We start from the raw sequence: 16,233 nt of genomic DNA, 5'->3' as shown, positions 1-16,233 counted from the left end.
TTTTCTTGTGGTGTTGATTTTTTTCCCTAGCCTGTTTCTGAGCTTGTCGCCCTTCTTGTAGAGCTAGGTGAAAAGGTGAAGGCGCTGGAGTGAGACCTGGAGATGACTAAGGTGAACTTTAGCCAGAATGTCGAGGAGCTGGCCAAGTCCCATGAAGAGCGACGTGCTCTCAAAGGGGAGCTTGGCCAGATCCGCAACGCTACCCAGCTCGTCGTCTCGGAAGTCTTCGGGTCAGCGTCAAGTACCAGCACGCCCGTAGTTTAGCTGACAGAGGTCCCGGACGCGGTCAAGGACCTCGTTAGGAGTAGGCTATTTTATAGAGCATCGGGGGTGCTGACCTCGGTGGTGACGTACCACCCGAATCTAGATTTCACCACTATCTGCAGCGGGTATGCTGAAGGCCCAAGCATGGAGGACATCCAATCAATCAGGGAGAGCTTTCTACCACAGACGCGGTCGGTGTCAAAGCAAGTCTCCACCGAGTGGGTGATGAATGTTCACCATCAAGACATGGCCCAAAGCATGAGTGGAGAGGACACTTCCAAGCCTACAGATAGCCCAGAGCCTGGTTTGGGGGGGGATGCCACCTCGGCCTTGACCGAGCCGAACGTCATGTCGCCAGGGAGTGAGCAGCCTACGCCTTCGTCGGTTGCGCCGCCAGCAGATGCCACCGGGTCGGTTTAATAGCTTGCAGAATATAAGTAGTTTAAGTTCATGGGGGAGCCCTCGTGTAAAACGTTCATGTGTGTTTTAATGACTGCAATCGGGTTTTGTTTTTGTGATGGAGTTGCTCCGTTCGGTGAAGCTTGTTCCCTTTCGTTCCTTAGTTTTTCCTTAGCATAATTTTGTTTTAAATTTCTTTCTTTCTCATACCTACCTGTTTGTTCCATAGGCTACAACTTTGTGAGCCCGAGGTGTGGCCCGCGAGGCTCAGCTAGTCGTAACTGTAGGAAAAGACAGGGTGCGATCAGTCGGAATGTTCTAAAGCAAAGTTACGTAAGGTAAATCAAAGGAATGAACTGCCCTTTTGTTTTGGGTAGGAAGGAGTTTCTCCATATGAAAGTAAAAGAGTACTTAAAGTAAAAACAAAAATAGAGGGGTAGTGGAGCCCCCTAGTGGAGCCCCCGAGCGCCTCGAGCCAAAAAGTGTTCGGGTTAGATGCTTTTATAGGAGCGTTTGCTAAGTAAAGGTAAGACTGAAACTTAAGAAAAGAAGAAACGACATAGCTGTTCCAAGGTGCTCAGAGAGAGCATCGTCGTCGTTGTCCTTCAGTCGATAGGCATCCGGTCGGATCACTTCATCCTTTAGTCGTCTGGATCCTTGCCTGCTGTGCCCCCTTCTTCGGTTGCTGCTTCCTCACCTTTTTCTTCCTTTGTCCTGCCAGCTTACCTTAGTAGGCGCTTGAGGAGCTGGCAGTCCTTGTAGAGGTGTTTGATGAGGTAGTCGTGGTGGGTGCACGGGCTCTCCATGAGCTCGTGAAAGTGGCCCAGAGGGTCTTGCTGGGGCTAAGTGCCCGCGTAATCTACTGTGGCGACCAACGCAGAGTTGGCCGATCGGTGGCGATCCTTTCTGTTCTTTTTTCCCTTCTGAGTGGAGGGGCCCTCGTCTTGATCCTAACATTTAGCCTTACCTTTGCCATGGCCCTCGTCAAAGCGCGGTGGGGACGACGCTTGCTGGGGGTGTCGGACAAAAGGTCCATGGTTCTAGGCTATTAGGGCTGGGACTCTAGTTGACGCTGCACGTGTCTTGGTTCAGCCCGAGCCGCGCGTAGATAGGCGGTCGGCACAGGGCAGTCGTCAAGTCGAGGTGAGGTGCCATTGCGGCCTCCTGTGCCACACTCTATGGTTGTTGCGGTGATAGGGTGTAGTGCCCCATCTATTGCGTCCCTGTTCCCCAGACAGGGAGTGAGGTTGCGAGTCAGCTTCATGATATGGAGCACTCCGCTTGTTGAACGGCGGCGGTTTCCAGCAGTGCCTAGAGGTTCTGGTGGATCACCCGTTCGTGAGGGTTGTTTAGCTCGGGCAGGTCGCATAGGAGCATTGTCGCGACGTCAACGTTTTGACTGGCCTAAGCAAACTGTGGGGGATTAGTCCCCCAAACTAGGACGTTGCATTGGGGCTGACGGACATGACACCGAGCATCGTTTGCTGGTCTATGCACACAGGGCACAGTATGGTGCGCCAAGCACGCTGGTGCAGTCGGTGGCTCATACAGCCATCGTTGTCGCAGTTCCTCCCTGTGCTCACGTGTGAGCTCGGGGGCCTCCGCATGAGGAGCCAGAGGGACGTGAGTCTGTGAGGACTCCGCTTCCATCGATGGGTGTCCTGGAGGGTCTGCCATGGCGTATTCCTAGGACAGACGGTGGCTAGGTGCCATGTCGTCGATGCTGGAGCCGTCGCTCTCGCCATCATCATCCATGAGGTCGAAGAAACAGGTGGGAGCATAGCTCGCCATTTCCACAAATTTGGATGCGAGAGGAGGCGGCGCAAGCATCCTTCGGAGCCCTCGGGCGTATGCGTCCGCGGAAGACGCGAGGCCGTAGGGGAACTAGCCGCACGGTGGTTGCGTTAGGGACAACAGGGTTCTTCCGGGTAATCAACGGAAGATAGAGAATAGTGAGTACATAACAACGTGTATATTACTTACAGCGGGGTTTGAGCAGAGAGTTTGCTCGGAATAAAGCGTAGATGTCGTGTCGTCGAAGTTGCGTGTCCCGGAGTCAACGGAGGACGTCCCTCCGACGGGTGCTGGGTCGCGAGCCTTCTCGCGGAGGTGGAGTACGCCGAGTCGATCGGTGACAAAGTCTAGGCTTTCGAAGAGGAAGGCCTGGGATGGCTCGAAGACGGGTGGAACCCGCATCTCGGCGGGCGAGAGTCTGGGGAACTCCAACGAGCTGAAGCGAATCGTATCGCCCGAGCCCGCCACGGCGAGGTTAGCGGAAAGGTGGGCCATCCGATGACCAAACAGTGTTGAACGTATAGCATCTTCCCCACGGACGTCGCCAACTGTCGGTACAGAAAGTGACCAACTAGTAAATATTTATAGTTTTGTTGTACGTTGTAATCAGAGGTGGCCTAGCACTCAATGACACATGATTTATACTGGTTTCAGGTAGCATGCCCTACGTCTAGTTTGGGTCGGTCAGTGACTTTATTCCTGAGCCTAGGTGCTCGTAGTCTATAGTGGGGTTACAAACGAGAAGGAGAAAAAAGGGGTGTTCAAGAGGCCCGATCGGGTCCGATCGGAAGGGCCGAGGGCGACCGGAACTTCGCTATGAGCTAGAAGTCCAAACGTGTGCTTAAGGGGTTGTGAGCTATCGATCTAGTGAGTCTGAACTTGAAGAAGTCGACCTCTCCTATTGGAGGGAGCGCATCCCCTTTTATAGATAAAGAGGATGGCTTTACAGGTGTGTGTGTGAGAGAGAGAGTACGGATGTTTCTATGCCTTGTTGCCCACGCCGACGAGGGTAGCGATGATGGTAGGCATCCACAATACTGTTGATGTTGCTGTAGAATGTCAGATGCACATGGGAGGTCGCATTGGCTTCTTCAGAAAGGGTGGATGTCGGTACCTGCAAAAATACTATTGTTATGTGAGGAGCCCTTACCATGTGTACCAGGCACGGTGAACCCTGGCGCCCACTATTGATGCCCAGAGACATGGGGGACTTTTTGCCGTATGGGAGCTCAACGACGCCTATAATACTGTAGACACAAATGTCGACGTCTATAATACTGTTTGTGTCAGGGTGGTTCTGAAGCACTGCTCCCGTAGGTGTGCAGGGTATGGTCCCGGTATCGTGGTTTGACTTTGTGCACTGCTTTCTCCGTTCGCCCCTGGTTCCTCCCGAGCGGGCGTCCCCAGTCGGATGGCTCTAGTCGGCCCTGGCCACGCCAGTCGGAGAAGAGCGGTAAACAGGCTTCCTACGGGGTTCCCGGTCGGAGACGTGGGGTTGGAGTAGGAAGCAGTGTTCTTACGTACCCGGGTCGGAGAGACACGGGGTCGGAGTCGGAAGTAGGGCTCGAGGCAGGCCTTCCGATCGAAGAGGCCGTTCGGAGGTGGCTGGAGCCTATAGCGAGTGCTCTGATCGGATAGGTGGGCCGAACGAAGTTTGACGAGCGGGTGTCGCTCTTCTTGGGCCAGACCTTCCGGTCGGCTGCTGGGCCGTTCCTTTGCCCTGTTGTTTTTTAGACTTTTGGGTTGAGCCTTGGCGTGAAAGTCGGTCCTCGAGGGATCCTAGGTTTATGAATCCGACAAGTACCGTTCGTTGATTTATTGTAAAAAAAATATTATTCGTTGGCTGAAAAAATAAGGTTTATAAGCACAGCCCGATGATAGTGCTCGTCACTGCCGACGCGGGCCCTCACACCGGCGCCACCACGGCACCGCTATAGCAGCAGCAGCCCAAGCAACGGAACGTGCGCCCCCAGGTTTCTCCTTCCTCTCCAACGGGCTACGGGCTACCGGCTACGGTGGCGGGGGCATAGAGAAGGGGCGGGAGCCCAGAGATAGGAGTCAGCGCCGCGGCGCGGTCTGCTGCCTGCTGGAAGTGGAGATAGACGATCCGCACCGCAGGCAGGCCCGCCGCGCAGCATCCATCCAATTCCATCCACCTCACCTCGCGTCGTCGTCCACCTCACTCCCCCGCCGCGCCCACGCTCCCCTCCTCTCTTCCTCGCCGCAGGTCACGCGCGCAGGCAGGCGCCGACCAGTAACTGACGCATATCTCCTTCCTCCCCCCCCCCCCCCCCCCCCCCCCCCCCCCCCCCCGCCGCGCACAGGCCCCTCTACAAATCCCCTATTAAACCCTAGAATTCCCCCCAATGTGCGCCCCCTCCTAGGTGGCGCCCCCCGAATTCGGCACCGGCCCCGCGGAAGGTTCGGGATCTCTCGCGCCCCGCTCCCACTCCTTCTGCGCTGGCTTTGATCTTGCTCGGAGCTCGCCGCGCCACCGCGCTGTGTAGTTCGCTGCCGGCTCTGGGATTAGGAACCGCCGCTGCTGCTTTGGGATGCTCGTGCGTGGGAATTTCCCCTGATTCGGTTTGGTTTAGTGCCGCGCTGGGATGGTTTCAGCCGGAGTCGGGTCGGGGCCTCGAATGATTTTTATTTGTTTGATTAAGCGGCAGCTTGTTCTTCTCTGGAGTGATGTTGTGTGCACACACACCTGCTGCTCAAGCTCAGCTCCTGCGCGATGTCTTAGCTGCAAGGTTTTGGTCTGGCGTCGACGACGGTCATGCCATGTGCTGCTCGGGTAGTAGTCGGGTTGTTAGTCACAGTCTCTGCTTCTGCTTCTTCTAATGCTCTCCACTCTACAGGACAGAACTCCAGGTCTGTCATAACGAGAGGCAGTTCTCATTACGGCTTGCCTGGCTCGGCATCCTTTCTGGGGCTGCTTTTACTGCCTTATCGAAAAGGCTCGAATTTTGTTGCCATCTTTTGCAAAGCCAGAGTAGGACTCTAGCTACTAGTTTCGGCTATCAATGCCTGCCTGGTTGGTGAGTTGGGAATGGATTTTTATTTGGCTTCCAGCTGCCTCTGTGCTTTACCTTTGATCCTTGTTTTTAATGGTTTCCTTTTGAGAACCTGAATATTCGGTGCAGTTACAATGTCAGAAACAACAGACAAGAATATTCAATTATTTTACCGCTTTATTTTTCCATGATTATTCCATATCCGGGACATTATTTCAGCATGAAGTGATTTGTGGACTGTAGTTAATATTGGCTTCACAATGTTACGTGTTTTGCAGGTGTGCAAGCCAGGGTGCATACAATGAGTGTGGCGGGTTTCAACAAGCAGATATTGGCTCAGAAGCTTTCGAAGCTTAATAGCTCACAGCAGAGCATAGAGAGTATCCTTCTTGCCAGTTTCTCAATCCCCATTAACTTAACGCTTTCTTTTCTGCATGAAGTATTTTTTATCTTAACTTCTCATATGAGTTATTTTCATATTTTATTGGCTTGTATAGTTGTGTGGTTTGCAAAGTGCAAAATCATAGCTTAAAATTACAGGGAAAAAAGGTAGTTTTGTTGTCTTAACATTCCAGATCGCTGGGTCAATAAATCCCATTCAGTTGATAACCTTTCATGCTTCATTGTGACCAGTTAGTAGCAGTATGCTAGTCATTCACTGCCCCCTACTCAAGATTGCTACCTACTATTGCTGACTGTGATTATTTTCTCATGTGCTACCTACTATTGCTGACTGTGATTATTTTATCGATTCACGTAATGTCATCCTTAACAAAACAAAAGCTTTATCACATTGGTGTGTCTTTCATCATCGTTACTGCCAACAAGTTGTACACACATGGGATTGCGAGTTCCATGCAGCTCCTGTAGAGAGGAGGGTATCTTTGTTGTACCTTGCAAATGATATTATGCAGAATAGCAGAAAAGAAGGTAATGGATATATAACTGAATTCATGAGGGTCATCCCTGCTGCCTTGAATGAAGTGTTGACTGTCAGAGATGATTTTGGGCGGAATGTCCCAAAAAGACTGGTATGTTGTACATATCATTGATATCTATATTCATGCAAGTGCATTATTACTCATGTCGTTCAAATTGTGGTTTTAGTTATCATCATAACAAATATGCTAACAACTTCATGTCCATATCTATGTGCTTACTTTAGGGGCAAGGTTATTAGAATGGTAATCGTTATGCTTACTACTTGATATTTTTATTCTAGATACTCTTTGGGCACAAGATACACAGAGCATGCGAGGGTTCATGAATAATAGTATTTCTAGCCTCTAGGAATTGGTGCAAAAAAACAATCATGTTCCTGCCTTCACTCCTCTCAATTACTTTCTTTCTCTTAAAGTTAAAGCAATTGGGGTTGGGGAATTCAGTGCTTGTGTCACATACTGGTGATGAAGAAAGGTGGTGTAAAGTATGGAGAACATGAAAGCCCACTCTTCGCCTTAACTTTGTTGGCATGTCGTCGATTTAGAAGTTGGCATATCATTGTCATTGTGTTTGGGGACTCATGTCAAGATACTTTAGCAGAGCATCGTGCTAACGATACGAGCTAGGCCGTCGGTGGTCAATGTATTTTTTTTTTTTTGGGTGGGGGGGGGGGAGTGGGGAGAAGGGCAACATAACTCTCTCCCTTCCTCGCTCCCAATCCCTCACTCTTTTGCTGGTGTATGTTGTTGAATAGATGGTCATAGGAAGCAAGCCTCGATAGGGCACCTATGCTAACACTTAGATGAGACACCCGAGGTAGAAGGGGCGAAGGGCATTGCACCATCGAATTCGCTTAACAATGGCCTTTCGGTGGGCTCATGGACAAAATTGTTGCATCCTGGTCTTCAATGCCCTAGGTTCATTGTCTCCATAACTTGGACGACGTGGGTCGATGTTTGGGACGGCAGGTGGGATGACATCTTGAATGTTGCCATGATAGAGCCGTACAGGTTCATACTCTAGATCCCAATTAGATGGAGAACTTTGATTAGGGTGGTGTGCTTGCATGTCTCCATGCAGGTGCTATAGGTGATCAAGGTTGGGGAGGCACACTCGGTGGAGGAAGGATTGGTAGTGGTGGCATGGTATCCTGTTGTCTATGGCGGTGTGAGGTTCTTAGTGCCGACATCACGCATGAGTGATTAGCTAGCGTTGAGCCCTACAAACTCAAGTATTGCTTGGACGTCTTGTATGTTGGACATGCAAAGGCTAGATTGCAAGCTTATTTATGTGCAAGAAAGCGAAGGAGATGAAGGAGTGTTTATTGTTATTGCTCCTTTTTTTTGACAAGAACTTTTTTGAGGAATGATCCACAACTTCTATTTTGACTGGTTGTTAATTTGTTCAATAGGCTTGTAGGCGGGGCAGGTAATTACCGCAACCCGCTAACCCCGCCCCGCAAAATCATGTTTGTGGCTCATGTGGAGTAGCTACAATTGTTTTGCGGGCCAAACTACCAATCTCGCAAGTGGCTTTGGTCCGCAAGCAGTTGTTCTCCACGATTAGAAAGCCTCCATCGATATCTGCTTCGCCTACCTAGCTCTGATCCCCTCAGGTCACGGTAGCCGGCACGGTATTAAGCATGCTTGTCGGGCTACTTCAAACCAACGCAGGAGCACGCACATAGGAGCACGGAAGCTGAAAATTTGTTCGCATGTGCTGTGGTCTTGCTAATGGCGGGCGTCATGAGGCAGGTGAGGCACTCATTGAGTCGGGCGTCTTCTGCGGCGGGGTGTCTGCGCCGACGGGGCCACACACACTGCAACTGGCACACATCAAGAAGATCATGAAGCGCTCCGTGGGGAGACTGTGGACGGCGGCGACAGGATGATCTCAAGTGAGGTCCCCGTGGTGTTCTTCCAGATCATCGCCAAGTTCAAGTGCTGCCCTGGGCGGCCATGCTGTCTGGACTGTGCACAACACCAACCTATTCGATGTCCTCATCCACGTCGTCCTAGTGGACAACACGGGGTTCGACGGGCACTATGACGGTGACAAGCAGGGTGAGCTCAGAATAACTTGCATGCGAACAGTATGCGGGTTGCCGTAAAGTCCACAAAACACTAGCGGTTCCATGCAGGTTTGCCGTAAGTCCCGTGAGGACACTTGGCGGATAGCCGCGGACGAGCCCGCTTGCAATGCTATTGTTCGATGAAATTCAATTGAGGCATGTATCCCTATGTAATCTCCTAAAATTGTGAACCTTGTTGAGGATTGATCGTCAAACCATTGTCCAAATAAAATTTGATTCATGTGCCGCGCAACATGCTACAAATGGTAGTTTGGATTTCCATTTTGGTCTTGTATTGACCTAGCAACATGTAATAGGTAGGTTCTCGCGGATTGCGCTAATTGGATGCCAAGTGGTGCCACTTGGCCATTCTTCAAACAATTAATTGTTTTGTGCATCCTTTGAAGGAACCATTACTACTACACTTGGAGTAATTGTTGTCTTCTGTGTGCAATTTTCTCGTTAATTGTCGATTGAGATGCTCGATCCGTCACATTACCTATCCATGTGACATTTTAAGCATAACACTTTTTTGTCGATGAATGAAGACTGTAGCATGTATGTTTGAAGCTTGCAAAGTGTCCATTCAATATAGTGGAATTTCCTCTTTCATCAAAAGTCCAAAAAGTATGAATCGCAAGCACTTGATCTTGGTGTGCCTTTTCTCTATAAGAAGCTTCGTCATCTATTGGTGTCACAATTGGGGTTGCCTACACACCCAGATTGTCTCGCCATCGAATGACTGGATGTGGTGGTCGCATTAGGTCCATGATGTGGGCTAGTGAGGCTTCAGCTCATTTGTGCTTGTCCCTTGGCTTTATGGAAGGATCGTAGTCACGCATGATCTTTTCCATCTTCGTAATGGTTTTGGCTAGGATTGGTGCCATCGGAGCTAAGAAAGATCTCTTAGGTGTTGACGAGAGCCAAGTGCTAGCCATGGTATAGCTCTGAGCCAAGACTTCAACATGCCCAATGCCCGAGGAAGGGCTACGTGAGGGCGTGCTTCACATGTGAACGCCAAGTCGGAGCATCTGCAACATCTGTCAATCCCACAATCAATGTGGTCTGATGTCACGATGGACTTCATTGAGGGACTTCCCAATGTCGATGGCAAATAAGTGATCCTCAACCTTGATTGATCAAGGACTTCCCAAGGTCGGTGACTGATAAGTGATCCTCAACCGTGATTGATCGGTAGAGACGATGGCATCTTCTTGCATGGCATCCTGTCTTCCATTTGTGTGGGGCAGACCTTGTTTTCACTTCAACTTTTCGAAAGGTGTTGTTCGATGCATCTGGTTCCAAGCTTCAGATGAGCTCTGACAGGGTAATTGCCATGACAGTTGGTCGTCCTTGATTGTGGGTGAAGTGGCTCCCTTGGGCCCAATTCATCTACAACAATTACTACCACTCGACGCTCTGTGACGATGTTCTAGGTGTCAGTCCGCTCCTATGAACCGAGCAAGCTATGTGTCGTCTCGACACCCTGTGCCATGCAAGAGTGTGACAAGTTCCTCGTCGACATCCACGACTGTCTCAAGCAAGCTTAGCACATTGCCAAGTGCAGTTATGACCGTGGCCATCGTGCGACATCCTTTGCTGTCGGGGATTGGGTGTGGCTTCGCCTTTGTCATCATGCACCTGTAGCGGCGACAACAACGACGCGTCCACCACAAGAGAGCGCATGAAGGGAAGGTGCCAGGCAATTGACGGGGTCAAGATGTGTGTGTCCACCTGCACGTGGAGGGTATCCAAGTAGGGCCTACAGACAATGTAAAACCAGCTATATAGCTAGGCACTTGTAAGAGGGAAGACAAGCTAGAACTGAGTAAAACTCTAATCGGGTTAAAGGAGACTTCCTCCTCCCCAAGTTTTCCGTTTCGATCCTTGCCGCGATTACTCATGTCGATGACGGCCACGTGTGTTACAACACCCTTGTTTTCGACGGCTTCCAAGGGGAAGCTCCAGCCTTGCTTTGATGGCCCACATACAAAATCAATGCTCAAATCTGCCCAGTGGATTTCAAACTTGAGCTCCCAGCTGGTGCATGCATCCATGACGTCTTCCACATCGGCCTGCCCAAGAATTTATTGGGTGATCCTCCTTAATGCAGTGGGAGAGTCCGACTACAGTATCACCGCTCCACCATGGTGCGACCTCTCTGTTCATGAACGAGCACTAAAAATGCGGTTGGCTCACGGTGGTTGCCCACTATTGATCAAGTGTTAGGACCAACCTGACTCCACCATGTTGTGGGAAGACCTAGAGCTCTTCCAAAGGAAGTACCCCACCTTCTAGCCCGACGGAGTGATGTTATGTGGGGCAAGAAGAAAGAGCAAGAGAATCATGAAGGATCAGAGGAGTTGATCCAGGCGCTAGAAGGAAGGCACCATTATTAATTAGGCTTGCCATTTGCTATTGATCTCTATTAGGATAATTGATTGGAATTTAAACACATTCTACTTTTGGTTGTAAGCTCTTGTATCTAAAGGAGCGCTGTCAATTGGATAAGGCAAGCAAATAATTATTCCTAATTCTCCTCCCATCTTTGTTAGCTCTCTTCCTCTATTAGTTCCGAGGAAGCAAGGCAAGGATATCTCCCTCCCGTCGAGCACCTTCACCAGCCACTCTCAAAACAGACAAGCACCCACAACAACGAACTTCTTAGCTTTTGCTATATAATGAATATGTCATCCTTTGGTCTACATGGGTTTGCTTATGCATTGTATGTAACGACATGTGCACACCGTCAAATGGAAAACGTGAAGAAAAGTACGGTTCATGAGCTCATTATGCTAAGTTCCTTTTGTGTCTTCGGTCGACCAGTCATCTACCCGTCACCGTGGAGAATGAGCGCCTCTTCGGTTCTATCCTCTCCACTCCAACCCTAATGCCCTAGTAACGATCTTGATGCCATCATGGCCAAGCTGGATCGCATGCTGGCGTAGCGGACCACAATGAACAATCGCCTTGACAGCCATGATCGCCAGATCACACGCACCGAAAAGTTCAAGATGGGCAGCGACTGCAAGGTGGACGAAGGTGGTGCCGATAAGACTCCATCAGCGTCCGCACGATGTCTCCCTCGGGTGGCAGCGGTGGTCATGGCGGCGGTCACCGCTACTACCATGACAACTACGACGACGATGGCCACGGCCGCCATCCGTGCCACCCGGGGCTCAAATTTCCCTGCTACGACGGCGAGTCCGATCGCTTGCCTTGGCTCAACAAGTGCGACAACTTCTTTCGGGGTCACTGAACCCTGGAGGAAAAGGTGTGGATGGCTTGTCTTCACCTCGACGGCGCAGTGGGGGAATGGTACTAGCAGATGGAACGTGATTTTGGGATCGTGTCGTGGCCGCGCTTTGTCAAGTACGTGAACCTATGCTTCGGGCCGCCCATCTGCTCGAACGCTTTGGGTGAGATCAAGGCCCTCCAGTGTATGGGGTCGGCAGAGGACTACCGGCGCCAGTTCCTTGCCCTACTGTGCTGCTGTGAGAGGCTCACACCGCAACATCAGATTGATCTCATCACCGCTGGTCTAGGGCAGCCGCTGTGCTCTGATGCACCACTTAAAAAATGGAATGAAACTATCCCTTTGCACATCATTCTGTGATCCCTCTTAGATATATGTTACTTCTTTTGTTCCTTAGCTGTCCATACTTCCCCAAAGGCTGATGTTAAGCTTCCTCAAAGCACTGTTTGATTTGACCTAGTAAACTGTTGAGGTGCAATTGTGCAAGTTAGCATCAGGAGATCTATGCGACCTAGTATAAATTAGCTTGCACGTTAGCACCTATCCTACTTTCTGCATTATTTTGTCTTGCACTTTAGCATAACTTAGCTTGCACGTTAGCACCTATCCTACTTTCTGCATTATTTTTTCTTGCACTTGCCCTGGTGAATCCTTGTGCAAAAATCAGAAAGTGGTTGTATACTCATGTAAGTCTTAGCTCCATAGTAAATTAATCACTTGGGATGATAACCTGTGGGTTTATACCTCGCTCTCCGACAGATAATTTTTTGTTTCATCTCATATTTTTTCCCCTCAATGTTACAGATTGACATATGGGAAGACCGTAAAATATTCGATACTCAGGCACAAAGCCTCAAAGATGACTTTTTCAGGAGGTTAAAGGACATTAGAAACAAGTTGGTAAGCGAGTTGATTTATTTCTATTTTATGACCCTCTGACCTCCGTTGAGGTATACAATCGTGGTTTCCATATGGACAGACAAATACGGGCAGTGAGCTGCTGGAGAAGGTTGTCTCTAGCTACAAACATGTCCTGAATGCTCCTATGGATGAGGATACTCTGATGCGGAAATGCCAAGCAGCTCTTATCAATTTTGATGAACTCAATAAAACGTATGGAAATAACTCCGTTTTAGGTAAGCTATCTGTATTCAAAGGATATTCTGACATGTCCTGTTATTATTTACTAGTTAATATGTAGCTCATAGCATGCAGAAACTAGTGATTATGTGGAGCTATAGTTTGGTCTGCAAGTTCTTCACCTCTGAGTTGTGGTGCGCCACATCTGCAGGGTTTCCACAAAACCAACAAACTACCATGGCCTCAAGCCATAACACATTGATGTTTATCTGGGCATGGGTTTGTTATACCTAGGTTGATGTAGCTAATGTGCAAAAGGTTTGCATCACACCTGTGTTGCAACTGAGAGATCCTTGAGCCTAGATGGTTTGTATAAAGAGATGCACTGTATGTTCAAAACCCTCATTTCCATCTTTGGCAAGAGGAGGTTCAGTGACTAGATTTATTGTGTTTCAGCCCTATGCCCTGATGGCATTGTCAATGGAACTTCTGAGCAATTTCTACCTTGAGTTGCCTCACAGCAGACACAGCAATTGCATTCTTCCACCGTAGTTTCTTCAGCCTTGGCTAGATTCAGGGGTTGGTGGTGTCATGGTCTTCCCTCTGAAATATGGGCAGCAAGCAAAAGGACCTATGCTTTTGATGATCCTTTCATACTCACTGTTGGTTTATAAGGGCTATAATATAACAAACAACTTCGAGCTTAGCTTTGTGACCACAATGAATGGTTCCCTTGGCTTTTGAGGGCACACACTAAATAAAATCTAAATAAGTGATACTGAATATCATATGCCACATGGTGTGCTATGGAGAATTGATTCATAGCCTCATAGGTGGGCTGGGCACAACCCAATTGTTGTCCCAACCTCAGTCCAACCTGCTTAGATCCAGCTAATTTTAATGAGGTTGCAAGGTAATAACTAGATTGGTTATCTTCTTTGTGCTGTAGCTTGAATTTTCTGTCGCATATTGGCAGGTAGCAGCAATCGATCGGGCTTTATGCAGGAGCTGGAGGAACAACATAGCATTCTCAGAAACTCCATCGAACAACTCAAAATGTCAGAATCACTCAGGACCACTCTGATTTCTCATTTGAAGGAAGCGCTGAATGAGCAGGTGCTTCGCAGATAACTCTGTAAGGTCTGTTTTATCTGTTAAATGGATCTTCCGGTGCTTACAGCGATTCATTTATTTTCAGGAGCTCAAAGTGGAACAAGTCAGAAGCCAGCTTCAGGTAATTTCCTTCAACCAGCATTGCTGTTTCTTCTGATCAAAGTTCACTTTGTGGATTCCTAACCACAATACACCTTATGGAGTTTTTTTTTAAACATTGCTATGCACTTATGCTTCTCAATGAATAGAACTTTTGTATTGTAGAATACTTACAACTTACTTCACCTTTATGTGTTCGCGTAATGTTATGTTTTGGGGCTATCTGTTTTGGGTTTAATGAGACTGTTGATTCCCCTTAGTAAAATGGTCGCAAACTACTTAGAGGCAGGACTGACTGCTACCTGTAACCTTTGAATCTTACAGTTACGGCTCTCTATGTTAGGGAAAGAAGCAGTTTATCAGATTACTAATGCTTTTCCATCATGAATCAGGACGCTCAGCCCCGATTCAAGAGAGCTGCTGAGCTCTGCTTGGGGCTTGGAAGCAACATGGAAAGGCATCAGCCATCAAATCAAGGGCTTAAGAGGTCCAGCCTCTCTGATCCACCTAGTACTGTTGCTTCAGAAGCTGCGAAGTCTCTTCAAAAGGGACAATCAACTGCAGTGTTGTATTCAAAGGAGGGCAATGGTGTTGAGCACAACGTGACAGAGACAAAGCTTGCTGCAGGTGCTGCTTCAGACAATATACGTGGTGGTGCTTTGCCTTCACGAGTCAATGGGGGTAACACCATGTTGAAAATAGAAGAGCACACTTCTGGTAACAAGAGGCAGAAGCTAGAGGATGACACACATATTTCTCAGCGTCAATCACAGTCACCACCACCACTGCCACCCCCATTCCCTCATCCTGATGCATTTAAACCACCACCACCACAGTATCCTCCATCACCAGACCCTAGCCCGCCACCACTTCCGCCAAATTCACCGCCACCCCATATAATCCCCCCACCGCCTCTGCCTCTGCCCGCAATGCGACCCCAAATGATCTCACATCTACCACCTCCAGCTGGTACGTTTGTACCTTTTCCTGCTGGACCCCCCGGTCCAATGTATTGCACTTACCCACCTTTTACTCCTGTGGTCAACTTTCCCATGACCAGCCCACCTGGTTTCCCTAGTCCAAACCCGCCTCCACCTTTTCAAGGATTAGCGGGTACATTCTATGGCCCTCAGTTCCCCACCCCACCCCCACCAGCAGACAGGAAATAAGAGTAGTAACTTACCTGCAGATTTGTAGTGCCAGCAGCTTTGGCAAGTATCATACTAGTTTTTTTTTTTTTTTGTTTCAACAGAGGATATGACTGTGGGGATGCATCGCCATGTGTTGTGGAGCTCAGAAGATTGTTCTATTGTTGTACATTTAGCCAGTCAGCGCGCAACAGTTAATTTTCTGAACTAGTTCTGGTCTTGGTCCTGGAGTAGAAGTGTAGAACCTGTAGATTTCGACTGCTAGAGGGAATTTGGATTTCTGAGAGCCGAGAGCAAATGCCTGCGACAGTTTAATAATTGTCTGATTTAGTAGTTCTGGTCTTGGTGATGGAGTAAAAACTGTAGATTCTGACAGCTTAGAGAGAGAATATGGAACCCAATAGGCAAAGACAAACGTTGTAGCATGGCGTTGTAACTCATCACAATTGTGTTCTTTGCTAGATCATCCGAGAACATGTAGATGTTCTTGTGATGTTTTGAGCGTGTAATTCTGTTGTTTGGTGTAAGGTATGATGACTTCAGCTGCTGTCGATGGTTGAATCTTTTGCTCTGTTTTTAATTACCCTTCTGCTCTCAGCTATTCTAGACCTTTTGCGTCTACTTTTGCATGTGTTCCCAAGTAATCTAGTGTTTTGCCTTGGTTTCCATGTGTATAGGAAAGCTATATCATGTTCTGGTGCTTCGGCATTGTTTCTCTCCTGCTGGCTGCTGCATTCAGGTAGGCATGTTTCAAGCACAGCTGGGTATTGTTCCCTGCCAATCTCTTGATAAAAAGGTTTGTTTTTTGGGGTGCAGATTGTCGATGGTGGATTGGTGGTTGCAGTGCCATGGATGATTGATATTGGTCTTGAAGCATAGGGGCAATAATGCATTGCTTTAGTCTTGTGCGCAGAACCACCTATCCCGAGAGTGCTGGTAAGTCGTGATGTCCTGGTGGCCCAAAGTCTTCAATTTTCGTAGTGAAATATGTGTGCGATTCCTTCTGCGCCCATCGATCCATGTCTAGTCTAGCTGAAGAGAGAGCCCTTTTTC

At 48.8% G+C, this 16,233-nt stretch overlaps 1 protein-coding gene across 3 annotated transcripts; it reads left to right on the top strand.

The window, feature by feature from the left end:
• Positions 1-4,423: 4,423 nt before the first annotated feature.
• LOC136457057 (uncharacterized) lies at positions 4,424-15,760 on the top strand. 3 transcript variants are annotated; one of them, XM_066457100.1, is made up of 9 exons: positions 4,424-4,878; positions 5,750-5,851; positions 6,255-6,502; positions 12,545-12,640; positions 12,720-12,876; positions 13,797-13,936; positions 14,019-14,054; positions 14,425-14,659; positions 15,285-15,760. In XM_066457100.1, exons 2-9 carry the CDS (start codon positions 5,773-5,775, stop codon positions 15,389-15,391), a joined length of 1,098 nt encoding a protein of 365 aa, XP_066313197.1. In that variant the 5' UTR covers positions 4,424-4,878; positions 5,750-5,772; the 3' UTR covers positions 15,392-15,760. The 3 variants fall into 3 exon arrangements, with proteins under 3 accessions (XP_066313197.1, XP_066313196.1, XP_066313195.1); XM_066457099.1 differs by having other exon boundaries at positions 4,426-4,697; positions 14,425-15,760; XM_066457098.1 differs by having other exon boundaries at positions 4,426-4,878; positions 14,425-15,760.
• The last annotated feature ends 473 nt before the right edge of the window (positions 15,761-16,233 follow it).

The sequence above is a fragment of the Miscanthus floridulus genome, chromosome 6, assembly GCF_019320115.1.
Source record: "Miscanthus floridulus cultivar M001 chromosome 6, ASM1932011v1, whole genome shotgun sequence".
Lineage (NCBI taxonomy): Eukaryota > Viridiplantae > Streptophyta > Magnoliopsida > Poales > Poaceae > Miscanthus > Miscanthus floridulus.
Note: the sequence above shows the minus strand (reverse complement) of the source record. Positions and strands in the feature narration are given on the sequence as shown.